The sequence below is a fragment of the Hylobates moloch genome, unplaced genomic scaffold (genome assembly GCF_009828535.3).
Source record: "Hylobates moloch isolate HMO894 unplaced genomic scaffold, HMol_V3 SCAFFOLD_1, whole genome shotgun sequence".
In the NCBI taxonomy this organism is placed as follows: Eukaryota; Metazoa; Chordata; class Mammalia; order Primates; family Hylobatidae; genus Hylobates; species Hylobates moloch.
The window spans coordinates 130,284,296-130,307,280 of record NW_026652276.1 but is presented as its reverse complement, the minus strand read 5'-3'; the positions used below and the strand labels follow the sequence as shown (position 1 = coordinate 130,307,280).

Here is a 22,985-nt window from a genome sequence, read left to right as displayed (position 1 = left end):
AACCAAATAGTAAATAATATTCGGAGTTCCAGTATGGTGACAGCATTTATTATAAAAATAATCTTTAAAATATCTCTAGATAATAAAAACAGAAAAAAAAACTAATTTGACTTACTCTATAAGCAGACAGATTCTTTAATTTGAGAATTTACTATATCTATAAACAGAAAAATGTTAATATATGAAAGTTTTTCTCTCTTATTTCTCTTTACATTTTTTAAGAGACAGGGTCTCGCTCTTTCACCCAGGCTGGAGTGCAATGGCATAATTATAGCTCACTGCAACCTCAAACTCCTAGGTTCAAGTGATCCTCCCACCTCAGCCTCTTCAATAGCTAGGACTAGAGGCATACCACCACATGCAGCTAATTTCTTAATTTTTTTGTATAGTCAGGGTCTCACTCTGTTGCCCAGGCTGGTTTCAAACTCCCAGCCTCAAGTGATCCTCCCACCTCGGCCTCCCAAAATGTTGGAATCATAGGAGTGAGCCACCATTATGCCCAGCCCAATCTCTTATTTTTTAAATAGCACTGAGATAATAAAATGTGCCATGAACACGTCAGTGAAGAGTAGCCATAACCGTTCTAAAAGTTTATCAAGGCCCGCAAGAGATTTTCTACATGGGAAAAAAAAATCGGAAAAAAAAAATCAGTAGTTTAAGTGTGCTTTTGTTATTTTTAAATGCTGCCTCTTTTTTGTGGAAGGGGCAATGTTTCAAAGCTCTAGATGTAACAGCTCTCTTATTTTCTTGTCCTATATCTACTTCAAAGAAATGTAGCGAGAGGCTGGGTGCAGTGGCTCATGCCTGTAATCCCAGGGCTTTGGGAGGCCGAGGAGAGCAGATCACCTGAGGTCAAGAGTTTGAGACCAGCCAGGCCATGTCTTTAGAAGAGACATGGCGAAACCCCATCTCTACTAAAAATACAAAAACTACTCAGGCATGATAGCAGGCGTCCGTAATCCCAGCTACTTGTGAGGCTGACGCAGGAGAACCACTTGAACCCGGGAGGCGGAGGCTGCAGTGAGCCAAGATCATGCCACTGCACTCCATCCTGGGTGACAGAGCGAGATTCCGTCTCAACAAAAAAAGCAATGTAGTGAGAAATACTGAAGCCACAACTCCCCCAAGAGATGATGATCATCAGATTTCATTACATTTGTCTTTCTCGAATTTCTCCTAACGAATAGCCAGACATAAAAACATTAAGGATAAATTACACAGTAAACACACAACACCCGTCAAGGCTACATATCAAGGTAGAGACACACAGCACTTACCTTCTTCCCTCCGGTCACAAACTGCTTGCAACTGGATCTCACGAAATGTGGATGCACAGCAATAATCTACAAGAGAAATAGAACACAACTCTGGTTTAGGAATCATGGCTAATGCACAGAATGAAAACCCCTGACACAGTTCAAGCAGCATGATCTAAAAACCATCCTGAAACCTTGGTAGGAAGTAATATATTCAAATCATATTTTACAACAACTGATGACATCTGAGTTTTCTTCTTACATGAAAAGATTTCTTCTCTGAAGCCAGGTCAAAGCTCAAAGAGTAGGATAAGTCAGTTCTAGTTTCTGGCTGAGGACCCCTATAAGTGGATGTCCCCTGTATAGAGGCAGCAAGGGAAGTCAAGGGAGGTTGGTCAAGGCAGCAAGATGTCACAACTGTTTCTAACTGGATACAATTTACAGAAAACAAAACAAAACAAAACAAAACAAAAACAGAGAAAGAAGCCAACTAACTCCTTGTCCAAGATGCCTCTCAATGATAGATGGCACCAAGTGGCAATGCAGCCTCCCAGACGTTTAGCCCACTACACCAAGACCCCATCATTGGAGAGAGAACAGAGTTACAGGCCCAAAGAGCTAACCGTTCAGGACTTACCTTTTTACATACAACCTGTTCCCCTGATTCTCATCTGCTTCCCACTCATCCAATCTTTCTCCAGCCCCTTGCTACCCAGGTTTCTCTTAAGGTTCTCCACCACCCTTGTTACTGTTTCCTTCATTTGCAAGGGCTTTATGATTACATAACATCATTAACATCTTGGGGAGGGGTGAAAACAAAAGCCCTCGTGGCTCCACTCAGTGCACCTCCATCTTTGGAGCTCATCTGTTGTGGCTGTAAGCTTGCATAGACTCCACTTCCTTCTCTCTTTATCTCCAAACCACCCATGAAATCACCAACTTAACTAATTTTGTGTTTTTCTAATTTAACATAGAGCATTTTTTTTAGGTAAACACACACACAAAATCTCACACAATTATACTTCTATATACCTTCAATTAAACATATTTTATACTTGTATTAATTGACACATTTCCCTCCTACAATGGAATAGATTCCTCTTCCTACAATGTCATTTTTAAGGCTTAGCATATGATCCTTCATTGCTCTAACCACTCCTACCTCCCAGGTTAGCCCTTCTTCCCTTCCATACTTTCCTAATCCATCCTCAATACCAGTACTGAAGGATTCACACATTCTATTGTTTCACATTCTTAAAACCTCCCCCTAGCTCTCTCGTAATGCATAACTGTAGATCAGTGACTGATTCCAAACGTCTTCTCTGCTCCTCAAACACATTATGTTACCCTTTTCTTCCCTTCAGATGTAAGAAAATAAAGCCATCAGGGCCATTGCCCACAAGTGCTCCTCCTTCACTGTCTAACCTGCAATAGCTAGGCTCAGTCCACTTCCTTCATGCCTGTTTCACAGGCAGAGGGTCTAGGACTCTTTTCCAAGATTATCTTCCCTACCTAAGCTGTTGATCTCATTGCTTAGTGCTGCTCCAAGAAGCATTCTCTTTTATTTTTAATCTTTTCCTCTTTACTGGTTTTTGCCATGAACCAAAACATGATCGGCAAAAACCTTCCCAGGACATGGCCCCTCTCTCTACCAGATGATCTCTCTTCTTTATTACCAAATTTCTTGAAAGAAGAGTCTCTGCTGACTGTTTCTACTTCCTCATCTCCAATTTATTCCTTCATGTATAGTGACCCTCCTGCTCTGAAAAGAGTCCTCAGCAAGGTCACCAGTAACTTCATAATTACCACGTAGAATGCCCTTGTTTCAGTCCTTCCCCCTATTTAATCTCCACACTGCATTCGACACTGCTGACCACTTCCTCCTTGTAGAAACCCTCTCTCCCCTGGCTTCTCTGACACCACTCTTCGGGATTCCTTACAGTTCCTCCAACTGCTTCTTCTTAGACTCCTTTGCTGTTTGTTCTTCCACAGCCTGAGTCTTCAAGTTAGAGTGTTCCAGATTTTCACCATCAGTCTTCTCTTCTCACTCTACAGCTCTAAATTGGATAATATCTTTAAAAATAGCTTCACCTTATTCAACTATGGTTATCACGTTTGTGTTTAAGGGCCAATCTCCATCCTGAGGCCCATATTCATGTTTCTAAAACCTCCGTAACATCCCCACCTGATGTACTACACTTACCTAAACTCAGGACCAAACTAGCCATGACCTTACTCAAACATACCCTACTGCAACTGATGGCATCCCACACCCCATCCCCAAAGTGAGAACCTGAACTGACCCTGAGCTCTTCCGTCTTTCATCACCCTCATCCAAGCCATCACTAAGGCTCGCTAAGTCTATTTAGCACAAGCTGTCCAAATAAATTTCATCCACTCCATCTTGAACACTCACTATCATTCTTTTCATTGAGATCCTGTAATGCCCTGCCTAGAGTATTATATTAGGCTTCTAAATTGTCTTTTGTCCCCAATCCCTCTCCTGTTTAAATCACCCTCCACTCTGGCAAATTCAACTTTTTAAAACATAACATCAGACCCTATCTCTCCTTTACCTGCTGGTCAATAAATGTTTGAATAAACAAGTGAAAAAAATAAATGACCTCTTCCTTCAACAACTATAATAGACACTTCAATTACCATAATTTTTATCTAAAACTAGTCCTCTTGACTCTTATCTGTCCTTCAATCAATACTGTATACAGTCACCGTATTAATTTTCTTAAAGCTTAGCTCAGTTTATTTACTTTGTTCTTAAATATTCAGTAATTTCTAGTTATCTAACAAATAGAGTCCAAATTCTTTAGCCTGAATGTAAAGCCAGCCCAATCTTCCTCCACATTCTCTTGTGAAATCAGTTCTTTTATGTACCAAATAAATTGGACTATTTGCCATTTCCTGAACACAAGGTGAACTTTCTAGCCCCTCCATTTCTATTATGTTGTTCTTCCACATGGAAAACCAGCTTCTCTCATCAGTCCCTCTCCATTTATTAAAGCCCAGTTAAACATCACTCCACCAATGAAGCCATCACTGACAAGAACAGCTAAAAGTGATTCCTTTCAGCTTTGGAATGCTTAATATTATTTCTACCTCTTTGAGTCTTTTATCACAGACCGTGTGTGTGTATGTGTGCGTGATCTCACTCACTATAATAAAATACCCCTGAAGACAGACTGAGATCACAATCACAAAATACACATTCTGTCTTCTTTCACAGCATCTAAATAGTATCCAGTACATCTGAAGTGTTGAACAGACACTTACTGACAAAATTAATACAGAAGTGGTAATGTTCAAATTACTGTAATCCATATTGCCTTACTTGAGAAAACTCTTCGAAAAAGTAAAACTTGCTGAATACTTACTTTAATGGGACAGTCAAAAGTCTCGTGAAATTCTTCTCCAGAATACAGTCCAAATACCTGCACCTACAAAGAAAATGGATTGTATCAGTTCACCATGACAGCAATAGAGAAGGCTACTGAGTCAGTATGAACACATACTATCAATAAGAAAAGTAGAACATTTAATAATCCTAAGGCCCCGTGACCTCTATTGAATATCTAATAAAAACAATCCCATCAGCCAGGCGCGGTGGCTCACACCTGTAATCCCAGAACTTTGAGAGGCAGAGGCCGAGGTGGGTAGATCACCTAAGGTCAGGAGTTCAAGACCACCCTGACCAATATGGTGAAACCCCATCTCTACTAAAAATATGAAAATTAGCCAAGCATGGTGGCATGCATCTGTAGTCCCAGCTACTCAGGAGGATTAGACAGGAGAATTGCTTGAACCTGGGAGGCAGAGGTTGCAGAGAGCCGAGATTGCGCCACTGCACGCCAGCCTGGGTGACAGAGGAAGACTCCGTCTCAAAAAAAAAAAAAGAAAAAGAAAAAAAAAGAAAATCCCATCAGAGTGAGGGTACTTTACTGCAATTAAGCTTTCATAAGCATTCCATGGATAGAGTTCCCTTCAATCACCACAAATTGTATTAAATGCATGCCATTAAAACAAAGAAACAGATTTGAACAAGTTATTAATATTCTTTTATAAACTTCCATAAGCTATCCCTAAAGGAACTATTTTTTCATCCCTTAAAGGAAAGGTGAGGTTTTTTTTAGTCTCTCTCATATATATAAAATAAACCAACCATGTAGATCAGTGTGGTAAGAGATTAGGTGAACTGCACTTCACTCACAACTTATGCTGAATCTATTGAGAATATAGAAATGAAAGATTTAAGTTCCTGCTTATCAGTGTCTCCCTTAAAGTTGTTCCAAGCTACTTTATTTATACTTAGTATATTTTCTGAGTGCTTTACTTAACAACAACAAAACAAAAACAAAACTGAAATATAAAACACATGCTATCACGCTTGTAATCCCAGCACTTTGGGAGGCCGAGGCGGGCGGATCACGAGGTCAGGAGATCGAGACCACGGTGAAACCCCGTCTCTACTAAAAATACAAAAAAAATTAGCCGGGCGTGGTGGCGGGCGCCTGTAGTCCCAGCTACTCGGAGAGGCTGAGGCAGGAGAATGGCGTGAACCCGGGAGGCGGAGCTTGCAGTGAGCCGAGATCGCGCCACTGCACTCCAGCCTGGGTGACAGAGCGAGACTCCGTCTCAAAAAAAAAAAAAAAAAAAAAAAAACACACATGCTATAAAGAATACAAATCATAAGTTTATAGTTTGACAAATTTTTATGACATGAACATATCCCTGTAACCATCACTCTGATCAAGAAATAGAAGCCAATAAGCTCCTTTGTTTCCCTTTCCAGTAAATAACACCCTCCAACTAATCACTACCCTCAAAGCTACTGGCATGGGTAAGTTGTGCTGGTGTTAGAATTTTGTAAGTAAGGAATCATATTCTATTTCACTGATTTATTTCATTCATTATTTAACATTTTCTTTGTGAGATTTAGCCACACTGTTGCATATAGTAGAGGTTGGTTCTTTGCCACTGCTGTGTATTATTTCATGTATGAATATATCACAATTCACATATCCATCTTCCACTGATGACCACTTAGGTTGTTTCCAGATTGGGGCTATCATGAATAATGCTGCTAAGAACATGCTTTGCAAATCTTCTGGTGGACTTACATACATATTTATGAAGGGTGTATAACTTGGAATGGAATTGCTGAGTCATAGGTTATATGCATGTTCACATTTAATAGGCAAACCATTTCACAAAGTGGTTTCAAATTAATTACGTTCTCACCATGAGAATGTTTGAATGTTTGTGTTCCCCCAAATTCATTACGTTGAAACCTAACCTCCAAAGTGATGGTTATTTATACTCTCAGCATGAGAATTCCACGAGATCTCAAATGCTTGGAGCTGACAAATAGTACTAGAGCCAGTGAGAACTATTTCCCAACATTGGAATGTGTTCACTGTCTTTCTAGTCTCTAGTATAGTGGTATTATTCTTCTTTAACTTTTGTAGGAATTCACTGGTGAAGCCATCTAGGTCTCATGGCTTTGCTATGGTCTGAATGTATGTGTTCTCCCCAAATTCCCTGTGTTGAAACCTAATCTCCAAGGTGATGGTATTAAGAAGTAGGGCCCTTGGTGGCGGGCGCCTGTAGTCCCAGCTACTCGGAGAGGCTGAGGCAGGAGAATGGCGTGAACCCGGGAGGCGGAGCTTGCAGTGAGCCGAGATTGCGCCACTGCACTCCAGCCTGGGCGATAGAGCGAGACTCCGTCTCAAAAAAAAAAAAAAAAAAAAAGAAGTAGGGCCTTTAGTGGATGATTAAGTTATGAAGGTGGAGCCCTCATAGGTGAGATTGGTGCCCTTGTAAGAAAGCTTGGGGTAACTAGCTAGAGCTTGAGGTAATTAGCTAGCCCTTTTGCTCTTCTGCCTTCTGCCACACACAGACACATCATTTATCCCTTCTGCCATGTGAAGTTACAATAACAAGGTGCCATCTTGGAAGCAAGGAGAGCAGCCCTCACCAGATGCCAAATGCTGGCACCTTGAAATTAGACTTCCCAGCCTTCAAAACTGTGAGAAATAAATTTCTGTTGTTTATAAACTACCCAGTCTAAGGTATTTTGTTATGGCAACACAAATGGACTAAGATAGTTTCTTTGTGAAAAGGTTTCCAATTATAAATTCTATTTGAAAAATAAATATAGGACTACTTAAACTTTCAATTTCTTCTTATTTTAATCTTGGTAAGTTCTGAGTGGTTCATTCTTTCAAGCCCCAAGCAGGAAATTCACTTATGTTATAATTTTGGGAAATAGATTCACACATTAGAAGTTAACGTTTTGGGGACCATCCACTCATTTTGTAACTACTGTTTTCATATACTTGTGCCAAGTTTGTTATTTGGGTTCTACAAAAAGGAGATAATATAATGTAAAACAGAGGGAATTTCATTTTTCCTGAGGCTGGCCTTGAAATGTATTCTTGACATGGCAAATATACATATGCCCCCCCCATCACCTGCTTCTCATTGTTCAGAGGGTATAAAGTCATTACTTTTATGGAAATATATAGGCATAGGATAATATAACAAACATCTTATAAAATAATGGCTAAAAAGCAGAAAAGGAAAGCACTGCATTCAGGGTTTCACTTTACCTGGGGAAGTTTAACTTGATGGACCCCAACAAATCTAAGAAAACCAGGTGAAAAGAAGGAGGTTCCTGAACCACGGGAATCTTAATGGAGTGAATCAACAAATGGCCACCTTGATGAAGCTACCTCAGTATGAACACCTGCTCAACTAGCAAGCTGAACTTCTAACATAATCTATTTCTTTTCAGTACAATAAGGTCATGTACCGCATGGTCTTGTGCTAAATCTCATAATACTGCTACTAACTTACATCCCTAAATGTGTCAAAATGCTTTACCTTAGTGATTCTCAAACACACCTGCACAGTTAAAATTCCTGGAAACTAATGGCCAAATCCCACCCTGAACAAACAAACTCAAACTTTCTGGTGAGGTGAAATGATATTTTTGAAGTCTGCACAATTGGCAATGTTCTGCTGTTCCTCATTTGGTCCTCATAGCAAAACTGCTAGGTCTGAGAGCAAATACCATTATGCCTGCTGAACTGATGATTCTATAGAAAAAATGACTTGCCTAAGGTCATAAAAATCATAAGCAGAAGAGTTAGAACCAGAACCCGGATTTTCTAAATCCTATTCTTCTACATGTTATCTTTACATAGGATAAACGGAAATTTGCAAAAAAGAAAGATATCTTTTTACCTAAAGTGTAAGAAGAGTAGAATAGAACAACAATAAAAAAACATTCAAAAGCCTTAAATATGTGCCAAACTGAAAAGAACATGAATATCAGACTTTGAATTAAGGGCACTCTATGACAGAAATTGAAATTAAATGAAGCTGATTATTCATTCAAATGGATAAACTTCCTTCTGCCTTATAGACGGAATAAAGAAATTTTAGAAAAAAAGTGATTTCTATTATGCAGAAAAGTATATGACACGTAAACAAATGATGCATAAGCCTGTAGAAAAAGACTGACAGATCAGTAAATGTGTGGATAAATACCGGGACTGTAGATGTAATGCTGAAAATTAAATTAGGAATTGCTGAGGATAAATGTCCTTTTAAAAATTAAAAATGCATATTGAAGGCATAATAGTATAGTGATAAAGAGGAATAAACAAAAAAGAGAACAAAATCAAACAGGTTCATAGTAAACAGGCACCGATACACATCACTATCCTTGAGAATTCGCCAGAAGCAAAAATGTCACTGTCATACCCACAGTAGGGGCTGGAGGAGTAACTGCTGAAGGTGGAAAATCAAGAATAGAACTCTCTGGTCAGTTTCTATTACGATGTTTAACTGAGCAACATTTTCCTCAACTGTTCTTGTATTCTATTTCAATATAAAAAACATATAACTTCACGAGACAAATCTCATAAGCTTTATCAGTATCAGCACAAGGGTGATTTATAAAACCTTCAATGTTTTGGTTCATTTCACTACTATGACATGCCAAACTAGCTGCTCACACATTATACTACTAAAGCTAATAAAATCCAAAACAATTCTCATTTATTTCCCCTCTCTCTCCCTATTTATTTTGCCATTTTGTCTGTGAAAATCACACTTATCTGTGAAGGGAATCCCTCGGCTTTTGGGAAGAGCTCATCTCAGATAAGAATCACATAATTAAAGGTTACGAGAGAGGACCCTTTTGAAAATGGTATCTCCTGTCGTAGCCCTAACAACTTCCCAGAACCTGCTAACAAAAATACCTAATGAAGAAAAAGAGAAAATTCCTAACAATGAGCCATAGAACCAATCTCCTGCAAAGTCCTGGGGGAATTCTCATTAGCTACAAACCAGAGAGCCATGTGAGTACCTTAGAAGTATGTGGTACACATTTTGTTACCCCAAATAGAGGAAACTTACCCTCATGAAACAGTAAGGGATGTAATCATTCTCCACTTTAGCATGAAACTCTATGTATTTGCCAACCAGAACACTGGGCAACAGCCCTGATGCAGAGAAATGAGGATGGAGGTGGCCAGAGTGCTATACGACCTTCCCAGTTAGACTTCCCTTGTAACAGCCTCTCTCAAACTTCCGCTTCCAAACAACACATTAAAAATCAGAATAGGGTGGACATGTGAACTGTCATTATATCTCCAGTGGTAGATAACGGACTCTGGTACTCAAGATTGCTGGTTTTCATACTCTCCACCCAGGGTGACTATCAGAGACCGGAGAGTGATGACAGAAGAGACCAGAGAGTGATGACAGAAGCCTCTAGTTCCCCCCAGAGAGCTGCCTTCATCTAGTTATGGGAAACTGAGCTCATTTTAGGGTCCCTGTTACTGAACTAAGGTGATTCTAAAATACCCAAAACAACAAGGGCAAGTTAGACACTGAATCTGTTTGCTAACCCAGGTTGAGAAAGAGATCTCCCTGTTCTGGAATGGATAAACAAATCAAACAAAAACATAGCCAAAGTCTATTAAAAAAGTCCTGCAGAACATTCCAAAGACTCAAAGGGAGAAAAATCATGCTTTAAGAAATATCTTAATATTAACCAGAAACCAAAGAAAAAACTAGAAAACTATTTGGCAACCACAATAAGAAGATAAGACCTCTAAGAACTTGGAGCAGAAAAATAGGAAGACGACGACAATGATTATAATAATAGCTCACAATTACTCAGTGATTCTTCTGCTCTAGGTTCTATTCCAAGTAATTTACATATATTAACTCATTTAATCCTTCTAATAATTAAGTAGGTACTGTTATTATCCCCATTTTACAGGGGAGGAAATGGACTGAGGTACAGAGAGGTATAAATAACTTAGCAGACATCACAAGGCTAAAAAGTGACAGGATAATTCCACTGCTAACCACTAGACGACACACGTCTGACACTCTATGGCATATAAAAAGTTGTAATTTTTGTTTATTTATTTATTTGTTTATTTTTATTTTCTTTTTTTTGAGACGGAGTCTCGCTCTGTCACCCAGGCTGGAGTGCAGTGGCGTGATCTTGGCTCACTGCAAGCTCTGCCTCCCGGGTTCATGTCATTCTCCTGCCTCAGCCTCCCGAGTAGCTGGGACTACAGGCGCCCGTCACCACGCCCAGCTAATTTTTTGTATTTTTAGTAGAGTCAGAGTTTCACCATGTTAGCCAGGATGGTCTCGATTTCCTGACCCCGTGATCTGCCCGCTTCGGCCTCCGAAAGTGCTGGGATTACAGGCGTTAGCCACCGTGCTGGCCAAAAAGTTGTAATTTTTAAAAAATTAAATATATATCAGGCTCATATGAAAACAGAATTGGGAAAGATTTCAGACAAATTAAAAATGCAAAATGCAATAAAAATCTACTCCAGGAAGTACTAAGACACAAAACTGACTTTGGAAGAAAAGTGAATCAGCGAAAGGAATAAACAAGTAGAGCAACTCTCCCTGACTACACAGAAATAAAAGGCTAAAAATGAGAAAGCAAAGTACATGTGTGAGACATCACACAATATGAATGAACAATTTTCTATACAACCTATGTATTGCCAAAAGGGACAGAAGGGTAAATAGTGCTTAATCATTCACCCTCTTGCCTTGAGAAGTTCAGGTACAAGAATGGGAGACAGGAAGAGGTCAGACTGCAATGGATTAAAAATGAATGGTTAGCAATAAAAACAATTAATACATAACTGACAGCTCACCATATTCCCTACACCTCACAACACTCCTTAGGGGCCTCCCACTGCCAAGCTGAGGAGAGGGAGGCACTGCTAGGACCAGCAATATGCCCAACTTCACACAGCGAGTGGGAATGCCAGCCCAGGCAGCTGGAACAGAGCTATGCTCTTAGCCTCTAAGCGATATTGCCTTCAGCTTTATATTATTGAATTTCTTTGAAGAAATGAAAACAAATGCAACTGAGGCAATCATCAAAATTATAACCAAACTAAACTTTTCTGAAATGAAAACAATACTTCAGTGTATGGATCAAAGGACTGACTGTGCTCCAGACAAAATTAATGAAAAGAGACCAGAACTAGACATAACTTAGAAAACTGAATTACACAGACCATTTATTACTGTTGTTGTTCTTGTTGTAATTATTACTATTAGTCCAAGTTCCAAGGCAGGACCAAAAAAAAAAATTGTAAAGGTTTTAGAAAAGAACAAAAGTAGGCTGGCTTCAGACGTGTCTACACAAATAAATGTCAGAAAAAAGGGAGCAACATCTCCAAAATTTTGACAGAAAATATTCCAACCCAGAATTTTATACTATAGTTTACATATGAAAGCAACATATGCAAGAAATCCCAAAATAAACCTTGTATGTACTTATCCTAAAAGTTTTCTAGAAACATATGCCAGTAAACTGAAACTGAACACACACACACACACACACACACACGATGTATGTGTGTGTCTCAAAATGTAGAACTGTAGAAAAGTCATGACAAAAAAAGATTGAAAATGAGCACCAGCTGAATAAACGGAGTAAATTTTAAACAACTGCTGGAATTATGACTTGAAAACTGAATGCAAATATCAAAGGTTACCCTTGAAATAACCTAATAATTATCTATGAGCCTTAACGCACTGAAGAAAGGAAAAAATACCCACAAAACCTATTTAAAGATGCATTAGATTTAGATATCTGGAATGTATTTGTGTAATGTCTTTATGTTTTTATCATCACCAACCACTTTACCAGATCATTCGATACTAGCTTCTCAATTTTCACAATACTGACTAACCCATGGTAAGGGGTAGCTTACATATAAGTATGTGTACTAAAAGATTTATTTTCAATTCTATCAATGTTAATAAAAGTATGGGAAAATTATTTCCCAAAATATACCATGGTTCCACATCAAAATAGGCAGCTATAAATTTTACCAAAACAGGAAACCAAAGGTGTTTGACAAGAAGGGTACCATGAGATAATGTGAGGTTCATCTTATCTACCAGATGGAGTAGCTAACATATTCCACTTTGGTGCATTAAATAATAATTCTTCAATATTTAAAGTTCTGAAAATTCCTAGATGAAGTATTTAGTAAAAAGTCGTTTCTGATTTTTAATAAAAATGAGTACTATCTTTCAACAAATTAGTTCGGTTAAATTGATAGATAACAGCCCAAAAGGAATTCTTCACTTTTAAGAAAACAAAATGAAGATTATCTTTCTTTACAAATACATGAACACAAAAAATGTTTCAGCGGTGTGGATAATTCTTCTCAATTTCTGCACAAACCAACTCCTCCCTCATCTCTCTCTGATAATCATGACAATCTCAGAATTTCTGAAAGTACTGTAAAATTTGACAGTGCTTTTTGAAAAGCACTAGTGTTCCAATTACTGTTTCAAAAGACTCTTTGGGCAACATTAGGCTTAGATATATAAAATGCATTCTTGTATGTCAAGAGACTTCATGTTGCTTTTTGTTAACAGATTAAATGGGTATATCTCTTTTACACTGAGTATACTGTTTTTAATTTACCCATCTTAATGGCCCACTGAATTTAGGGCACATAAAAAATACAAAATTAGATTAGGAAATCTGCTTTACTCAGTAAGGAATATGTAAAGATCTATAATGATTCTTAATGCACTCTCTCAAACTGTTATTTTAGAAAAGTAGCTTAAATACACTGTGCATTAGAATTTTATCATTGCAAACCAACATTAGGGAAGATTTCCATTGACTTAAAAACAAAAAAGACATTCTTATAAGTGAAAAATCAATCACGACAACCATTAAATGTCACAGCTCAACATCAGCAAGAAGCACTGATAATTGTTAGTTATACACTGCACAGATGATGTATGTCCTTGGTCAAGGAAGTAGGCGCCAGGTTTTTAGAAAACTGTACATATATTGATTTTACATTTATTTAATGTGGCCATTGTAAGACACTTTGTTCTTCTGATAAACTATGATTGCTTATCAAAAGATTCTATAAGTCAAGAGAAACATTCATAACTTGTGTGTGAAAATGAAAACCACTGGCCCACAGAAATCATGCCCACAAAATCCAATTTTGTGGATTTATGGCAGAAAGGCATTAAACTACTATCTTGCAGGAACTGCAGACTAGTCACTGAAGTAGAAGTGGCATGGTAGTAATGATTAAGGTGACACATCACCCTGCCACAGCTGTTAATCAGCTCAATACTAGTTACATTATTGACATTCTTGTAATTACTTTTCCTAAGGCACATTTGTGCAAAATATATTTTATTTTAATTATGACCAATCAGAAGCAAGTTGAATACTCAGAAAGAATAATCAAGATTGTCTTAATGCAGGTATATAGTAAGCAAGGTGCTGTGCCGATCACCTGGGGCTGGCGCCACAGCAGAACTCTCAGCATGACCACATACTTGCCATACCTTGCCATCCTCTGAACACACGCCCATGTGCTCTCCACTTTCATCCAAGCTAATCTGATTTATCTTCACAGGACTCTAAAACGAAAAAGACAAAAAGATGTGTAAAACTTCAGGAAAATATATATCAACAATCAAATGTCTTTGCTCTTTGTAAAATTGTAAGCTTTTTGTTTTCTTCTTAAATAACGACGGTTTCCAACTATCTTACACAAAGCACAGTAGAAACTATGAGAAGAAAAGTAAGCCTATAGCAGCTACAACATGAGCTTGCAGAGTAGTTTTTTAAAAATAGCCTTAAAATGGTTTGGCTTGATGATAAAATAAATGGAAATATGCAAAGTTGAATGTGGGATCTTCAACTGAAAAATATCTCAGATCAAGCAGGCAAAGGTCAGGGCAGACCAAGGCTCCCAGACCTCAAAAAGGCCACCCACTGATTGATGCTGGGGAAAGACATTTCAACGTGGAGGATGAGACTCCTGGCTACAAAATCCTTTCTCATCTTGATCCCTAAATCACCACACGAGCGACACCTCTGAGATGCAGTCCATGAAAAGTAAGCTAGCTCCTTAAAGTTCCTAGAATGTTAGAAGAGTAAAGGTTCCTTGAAGATAGATATTTGATCCATTTTGTAGAAGAATAAACTGAAGCTCATAGCAGGGAATCAAAACAGAGAAAAGAGAGCAGCCAGGGCTACAACCTGGGAGGAGTGAAGAATACTGCACTGGGCAGCAAAGAAAGCAAAAGCTGATCTGGGAAAGCACCTAGGCCAGCATGTCTGGACTTCTGGCTGAGAAGTCTAAATGTTCAACTTCTATAGTCTTTGAATAAATTCCTTCCTCAAATTGAATATCTTCTGTTAATAGTTTCCTTATTCAGATCTTGAGTTCATCAAACTATATTTTTTAATATCGATTTTAGTCTTGGCAAATATAAACTGCACCTACTTCTGACTGTAATTTCTTTGGCATCTCGTTGTAAGCTGTCTCAAATTATAATTTAGTAAGTGTGTGCAGCCTAGGTTTCCTGTCCAATATGGTACTGTCCACATGCAGCCTTTAAAACTGAAAGTTAAATTAAAATTCGATAAATCAGATCTTCTGTTGCACTAACACGTGCCAAGTGTTCAACGACTACATGTGACTAGTACTGGAAAGCATACAGATCACAGAACATCATCACTGCAGTAAGTTCTACTGGACAGCGATGTTCTATGCTCAGAAAACTGAGATCCAATAATGAAAGCAACTAAGACATCAAGCCTTCTTTACAAAGCTCTTCTTTACTGCAAGTTACACTCAGTAGATTTTCTTTCTATATACATGTTTATGTAATTTGTTCTTGGACTCTGGTGTTGAAAAGCTCATGGCCTATCCTAATATTCTGTAAATCACATTATATCATTTTGCAAAGACCTGGCATACACAAGATCTGTTATTCAACCCCAGAGGAAAGCAGTCAGCTAAGGCTGGTTATCTCCATCTCACAATGAGGAAAATGAGGCTTCAAGAATTTATGAGTGGTCTAAAGCCACAGTGCTACTAAGGGCTATGCATGCCACACAATAGCATTCCAAGTGCAAATAAACGAAGTTTCCATTACAACATGTTTCTCACTGAATGGAAACCATTTGTGCCATCACATTAGCAACATTATGGGGGGAAAAACATCATACCTCTAAGGTAAGAGAATCCTCTTTCCCACATACCTCTATTAGCAATAGAAGGGGGTTTTTTTTTTTTCACTTTTTTTCTGCCAGTGATCAATATTCATTGATTCATTTCCCTGACTATTAATAAACTTAAACATTTTTTTTAAGTCTATTGGCCAGTTAATTTGATCTTCTGTAAACTGCTTGTTCACTTCTTTTACTCATTTTTTTCTATTAACATGTTTGTTGTTTTGTCAATCTATAAGAGCTCTTTTCTATTTTTAGGGTATGACATTGTATATATGGTCTCCTTTTTTTTTGCATGATGGTTATTACTTTATTTCTTATATTTAAGTCTTTCACATTTCAGAATTCATTTTCTTTTTTTTTTTTTTTTTTTTTTGAGACAGATTCTAGCTCTGTCACCAGGCTACAATGCAGCGGCACAATCTCAGCTCACTGCAACCTCCGCCTCCTGGGTTCAAGTGATTTTCCTGCCTCAGCCTCCCAAGTAGCTGGGATTACAGGCACATGCCACCACGTCCAGCTAATTTTCACATAACATTTTGAGTTTTCAGTTGTGGTCTCTTTGTCCATTTCTGTATTAATTCAGTGTTGATTTAATTATAGAGGGTGTACATAGTATGTTCTGATATCTAGTTAAGTCTCAGTCACAATTTTTCACATTTTCTTTGGCTTTTCTCAAGTATTTATTCTTGTAAATTTTGAGATCAAATGACCCCAATGTTGCTAAACATTGACCCAGCCATCCCATTACTGGGTATATACCCAAAGGACTATAAATCATGCCGCTATAAAGACACATGCACACGTATGCTTTTATTGCGGCACTATTCACAATAGCAAAGACTTGGAACCAACCCAAATGTCCCACAACGATAGACTGGATTAAGAAAATGTGGCACATATACACCATGGAATACTATGCAGCCATAAAAAATGATGAGTTCATGTCCTTTGTAAGGACATGGATGAAACTGGAAAACATCAATCTCAGTAAACTACCGCAAGGACAAAAAACCAAACACCGCATGTTCTCACTCATAGGTGGGAATTGAACAATGAGAACTCATGGACACAGGAAGGGGAACATCACACTCTGGGGACTATTGTGGGGTGGAGGGAGGGGGGAGGGACAGCATTAGGAGATATACCTAATGCTAAATGAGGAGTTAATGGGTGCAGCAAAACAACATGGCACATGGATACATATGTAACAAACCTGCACATTGTGCACACGTACCCTAAAACCTAAAGTATAATAATAAACAAAAAAAAAACAAAAAACATAATGGTCCTTGTTCAATCCTAACTTACTTCACCTAATTGGAGCACGTAGCACCACTGGTAATTCCTGACTTCCATATCTCATGGTTCAGTCCTTGCACCTCTTCTTTTTTACATCTATACTCAAAACATAATATTTTCTCCAGGCCATGGAATGACTCCTACATTTTTATCTCCAGGCGGGGCCTCTCCCTATTGCAGACCAGTATCTAAGATGGTTTCTTTTATATCTGTACTTGGATGCCTAATATGCATCTCATCTAAAACATATCCAAAACCAAGATCCCAATATTCCCTCTGGAAAGGGCTCTTCCTGATGGTTTCCCCACCTCAGTTAATGCCTTCTGCTTACCTTTTTCTAGTTGATCTGGGTAAAAATTTTCAAGCCACTTTTGATTCCTGTCTTTATGTCCACTCTATATCTAATCTTTCACAACTCCTATCACCTCTTCTGATGAAATTTATTTAGACTTGGACCACATTTCACCAACCCTACAGCTGCTATCCTGGTCCATCATTCTCATATGGATTACCCTAATGGTCTCCTAACTAGGTGACTTTCTCCTGCCCTAACTCTACTAGAAATCTATTCTCAGCAAGCCTGCACAGTGACACTATGTTAACAGGTTGATAAGAGTTATTCCTTTGCTTAAAACTCTCCAATGGCCTCCTATCTCAAGAAAAAAGCCAAAATTTTTACTATGACCTGACAGTCCTAAATTATCTGGCCTTTGCCCTCCCTCCAACTTCTGACCTCATCCCCTCTCCCCCAGTTCTCTCTACGCCAGTCCTGATGACCTTTTGCTGCTTCTCCAGCCTTAAGGCCTTTGCATTTGTCCACCCTGTGCCTGGAATGCTTTTCTGCCTACTCTGTGCTGGTAATCATCTTCTCAGTGAGATCTGGCCAACCAATCTAAAAGTTCAACATTTTACCCAAACATTTCATAACTCCTCATTGCTTTTGTTTTGTCTCCTTAGCACTTGCCACTATCTTGGTATATCTTTTACTTATTTGTTTTCAAACTCACTCACTAGAATATTAACTTCATGAGAGAATGTTCAAAGAATAAAAAATTCCAATTCAACATAAATTCTTCCAGAGAAAAAAAAAATGCTCCTCAACCCATTTTACCAGACCAGGATAACCTTATAATAATAAAACTCAGTAAGAATATTAGGAGAAAGAAAAAGTACAAGTAAATCTTACCCACAAACATAAATGAAAAAATCCTAAAGAAACGATTAACAAAGCCAGCCTATAGAGAAAATCCAAGTTTATTCCAAAAATACAAAGCTGATTTAACCTATAAACGCTGATTTTCTACATTGATAAAAGAGAAAAATCATAGAATTATCTCAAGGGCTACAAAAAGTTTTTGATGAGACTCAATATCCATTCATGGTATTTAAAAAAAGAAAACCTTTAGCACACAAGCAGAAAAATTCCTCAGTCTCTTAAAGAATATCTTCTGAATGGTTAGGAAAATATTGCACTTAATGGTAAGATGTTGAGAGCTCTCCCTTTGTTATCTTTGTAATATTGAATCTTCTAATCCGCAAACATGGAACATTTCTCCATTTATTTAGGTCTTCTTCAGTATCTCTAAATAAAGTTTCATATGTTTCCCCTGAGAGGTCTTAATATTCCTTTGACAGTTTTATTCAAGGAGCAGCAATCACAGAAAGCATCCTTTCCTCATTCCTGACACATATTATGTGATTCCATTTACACAACATACAAAAATAGGCAAAACCAGAGTGTGTAGGGGGTGCACACACAGGATGTAAAATAAAACGGAGAAGTCAGAGTTATTACTATAAAGGTCAGTACAGTGGTTACCTCTGAGGGGAACAGAGAACACTGTGATCAGGAAGGGTCACATGGTTTACTCTCAACAGAGTGGTAGTTTTGTGACTGTTTGCATGGTGACAATCTGTTTTACTACACGTTTTATGTAAAGTTACATTTCACAAATAAACATTAAAAATTTAAGAAGATAAAAAAGAACCGGCCCATGAAAATGTCTGAGATCAACATCTTTCATGGGTTATTTCTTAAATTTTGAGATTTTTTTTTCATTTTTTCCCACTTTAATTGTCAAGCTACTCAAATGTTCTCATTCTAATCTGGTCATTCATATTTTCCAAGAAAAAAAAAATAGCACATTTTAAATTCATTAGTGATCAAAATATCTTTTACTTTTTGTTCTTTAACTATTTTAATAATAATGATGATATTAATACTACTAAGAATAAATAGTAAAACTATTACTACTAAGTTAATATTTACTATATGGTCACTATACATCAGGCTCTATTCTACGAGTTTTATACATACATCATTTAATATATCAATTCTATAAGGTAGGTACTATTACTTTTCCTATTTCATATTTGCAAATTTACAGATATCTTACCGTTATAAGTACTTGTGTTTCCTTTTTTTCTTTGATTATCATTATCAGGTGTTTATCAGCTGTACTAGCCTCTTTGCAGAAACAATACTTTCATCAATTTGCTTTATTTTAAAATTTTTCTATTTTATTAATTTCTTACTATTATTCCTTAATTTTTTCCCTTTTTACTTTAGAACAATTTTGTTCACCATCTTGTAATTTCCAGACATTAATATACTGCCTAATAATTATAGTGACTCATTTGTCAGTCATATAATAAAATGCTTTTATCATTGGTCACAAACCAAAGGACAAAAGTTAATGTGTAATTACAATAATTATTTCCTTTTTGAGAAAAGTAACATTTTGTTTCATTTCCAAGGATGGTGATGCTGTATTTGCCCATTAATCTAGTTATTAACAAAGTCTAGTGTGGATGTATTGTGGTCTGTGAATGTGGTTTGTATAATATCTATTTTTAGAAATTTAATAATTTCTCTTTGTAAACCTAAGATATAATTTCAAAATAATTCATATTCTCTATTTTAGGCTCAAAATATGTATTTTAAAATCATGCTATTCATATTATTTAATTTCTCTATATACTTACTGTTTTCTTCTTCATCTATCAAAGACTGATTAAAAACAAGTTTTAAAAACTTCATATTCCAATTGTAGTTTTGTTCATTTATCCTTGAATTTCAAATGAATTTTGGTCCAGATATTAGATGCCCTATAATTTGGCATATCAAAGGGTATAATGATTATACTCAATCTTCCTTTTAACTTGTAAATGTAATCAATATACTATGCCTTCTGCTGGTTAATGCTCTTTTGCCTTAAATTCTAGTTTTTATCACATTTCTACTGCCAACATGCTTGATTTCTGTTTGGCTTTTTAGTGTGTATTTTGCTCACATTTTTATTTTTCACTTTCATCATTTTGTAAAATATGTGTCCTTCAAAGCTAAGGTTATTTTTCTTTAATCAATAGTAACAATATCTGATCCATTTAGCATTGGCTTAGTTACTACATTATTTTACAGTTTTTATGTTTCCCTATTTCATTTTTTATTATTTGCTATATTACTCAAATTCTTTTTTCTTTTCTACCCAAGAATTAGATGTTGTTGATCTACTTTTATCTTATTTGCAATTACCTTTAAATTATTATAAATTATACTTGATTTATGACTCCCCAAAATCAATGCAATCACATTATTTAGTACTTGATTATTTACTACAGTTTTCCCTTCTCTGTTTCAAAGTGAAAGTATAAATATTTTCCATTTCTTGGGTCACTTTAAAGAGAATTGGAGAGAAAAGCTAGTTAATACATCAGTAAAAACTGCAGTCTTAAGCTATTAGTTCTAAGAATGAATCCAGAAGCAGAAACTATTTTACTTTTGAGATGTCCATAATTTTTAAACTGATTTATAAGAAGTAATTACAGGTTAAGGATATTTACCCAATGTCATGCAGACTGCAAACATCTTTGTACCTTATTACACATTTTAAAATTTTCTTTGGAGTGGTTTTTGAAGAAATTTGAATTTTTTAGTCACCAAAATCCAACCAAGTAAACAGTCAATGTGCATAAATTACAGGTAAACAAGAACAAGGGTCAAACAAAAAAGAAGAAAACCAAAACAATAACATATTTTACCTTTGGAAATAGCAAACTTTTTAAAACAGTAGTTTTGGCAAAGAAGCACAAAAAAGGATACTCATCTTACACTGCTGGTAACAATTCAAATTTGGAAAATGTTTCTGAAGGGTATTTGAAAATGTGTATCAAAATTACTTAAAATATACATTACCTATTATGACCAAAGAGAAGCAAAAAGATTATTATTTCACAAAAGCCTTTTCACAACAAGTTTCTTTTGTAAGATACTAAGAAATAGAAATTATCTAAATTTCTAAAAGCAAAGCATCTAAATGATAATTCTTAAAAATTAACTTAACGAAAAGGTATTATGTAGTAAGGTATTTGGCTTTGTCCAATGAGAGGTCCAGCCCTTGCCCTTGGCTTCTGTGTAACAGACAGGAACATCTTAGGTTAAAGGCAGGGGGCTGGCCAGACCAGACGTTACGGTAGGCCTGCCATACCCAATCGTATTAGCGTGGGAGCTGGAAAAGCAAAAAGACCAATCATGTAGTGGGTGGGGGCTTTGGGTCAGAGTGGTATTAGTCAACCTGGCAGCTGAGATTAACCACATGAGTAACCCTCAATCGATCATGCCTGTGTAATAGAGTCTACATAAAAATCCTGAACACTGAGGCTCAAGTGAGCTTCTCTGGTTAGCACACATCTATACCAGGAGGGTAGCACATCCTGAGGACAATGAAAGCTTTACATTTGAAACCATCCCATGCTGTAGCCTGTATGTTCTCTCTTCCTTTGGCTGATTTTTGACCTGTATCCTTTCCCTGTAATAAAGCACCATGAATATAACAGCTTTCAGGGAGTTCTGTGAGTCTCCTACCCATGAAACGTGAGGGTGGTTTTGGGAATCCCCACAACTTGCAGTGTATGTCAGAAGTCTTGGGTAGATTTGGCTGTCGGGAGAATTGTGCTCTCAAACCTTGAAGTTCGGTTAACTCCAGGTTAACCAAGTATTACTATACTTACAGTATTTGTATATCACCTATGTGACTGGAAGCTGATACTCCCAAATATTAGCATTGGTTATATCTGAGTGCTAAGTTATTAATGTTTGGGTTACTCCTTTCTATGCTTTACTAGATTTCTACAAAAAATATATTTATTTTGTTTCTAATCAGAAGATAGTTTTTAAAATATGGCAAGGTAGCAAATTCATTAATCTAAAAACAAAAAGAAACCAGATATTAAACATAATATTTAAAACCATGATTCCAGGAACTTACACGCATATTTTTGAGTGATAATTGAGTACCATCGCTATGCACATTACATTTCCATAATAGTTCCATAACATTTAATAAAGAACAAATAAACAAGAGGATTTCAATATTACAACTGTCAATGTTGCATGCAACTAGCCTGGCATCCATAATCCTATAAAAGAAACAAATGCCTTACGTACATCTGCCATTTCTATATACTGAAAACAAAGAAACAAACAGCAACAACAGGAAAAAAAAAAAAAAAAAGGAAAGAGAGAAAGGGTACAAGATATTCCCAAGCATAGAGGGAAACCTTCCAGTACAAGACTCTGCATAGCTAAAACGACTGATTTTCCTAAACCTTTTACCGTAACAGCAATGAGCAGAAAGCATCACATCTAAACATACAATTTGGGGTGTGTGTTTGCAAAGATGTAATACTGGCATAAATGTGGGAAAGAGAAAGGGACCAGAGAAAAGAAGACCAGAGAGAAATGGCCTCAGCTGTATTTTCCATTAGCTACAATTTTATTACTAATGGAGACATGTTTGGAATTCTGGACAATATAAGTGAGTTTGTTCAAAAATCAATAATGT

General features: G+C 36.9%; 1 protein-coding gene across 2 annotated transcripts in view; it reads right to left on the bottom strand.

Annotated features, from left to right (window-relative positions):
• The window catches only part of VPS41 (VPS41 subunit of HOPS complex), a 211,270-nt gene that overhangs the window by 92,670 nt on the left and 95,615 nt on the right, over positions 1-22,985 (bottom strand). For both annotated transcript variants that reach the window (XM_032758281.2, XM_032758280.2), the window contains 3 exons: positions 14,163-14,237; positions 4,646-4,708; positions 1,278-1,343 (listed from right to left, as the gene is read on the bottom strand). In XM_032758281.2, the coding sequence (XP_032614172.1) occupies positions 1,278-1,343; positions 4,646-4,708; positions 14,163-14,237 (204 nt within the window). The remainder of the gene's footprint in view (positions 1-1,277; positions 1,344-4,645; positions 4,709-14,162; positions 14,238-22,985) is intronic.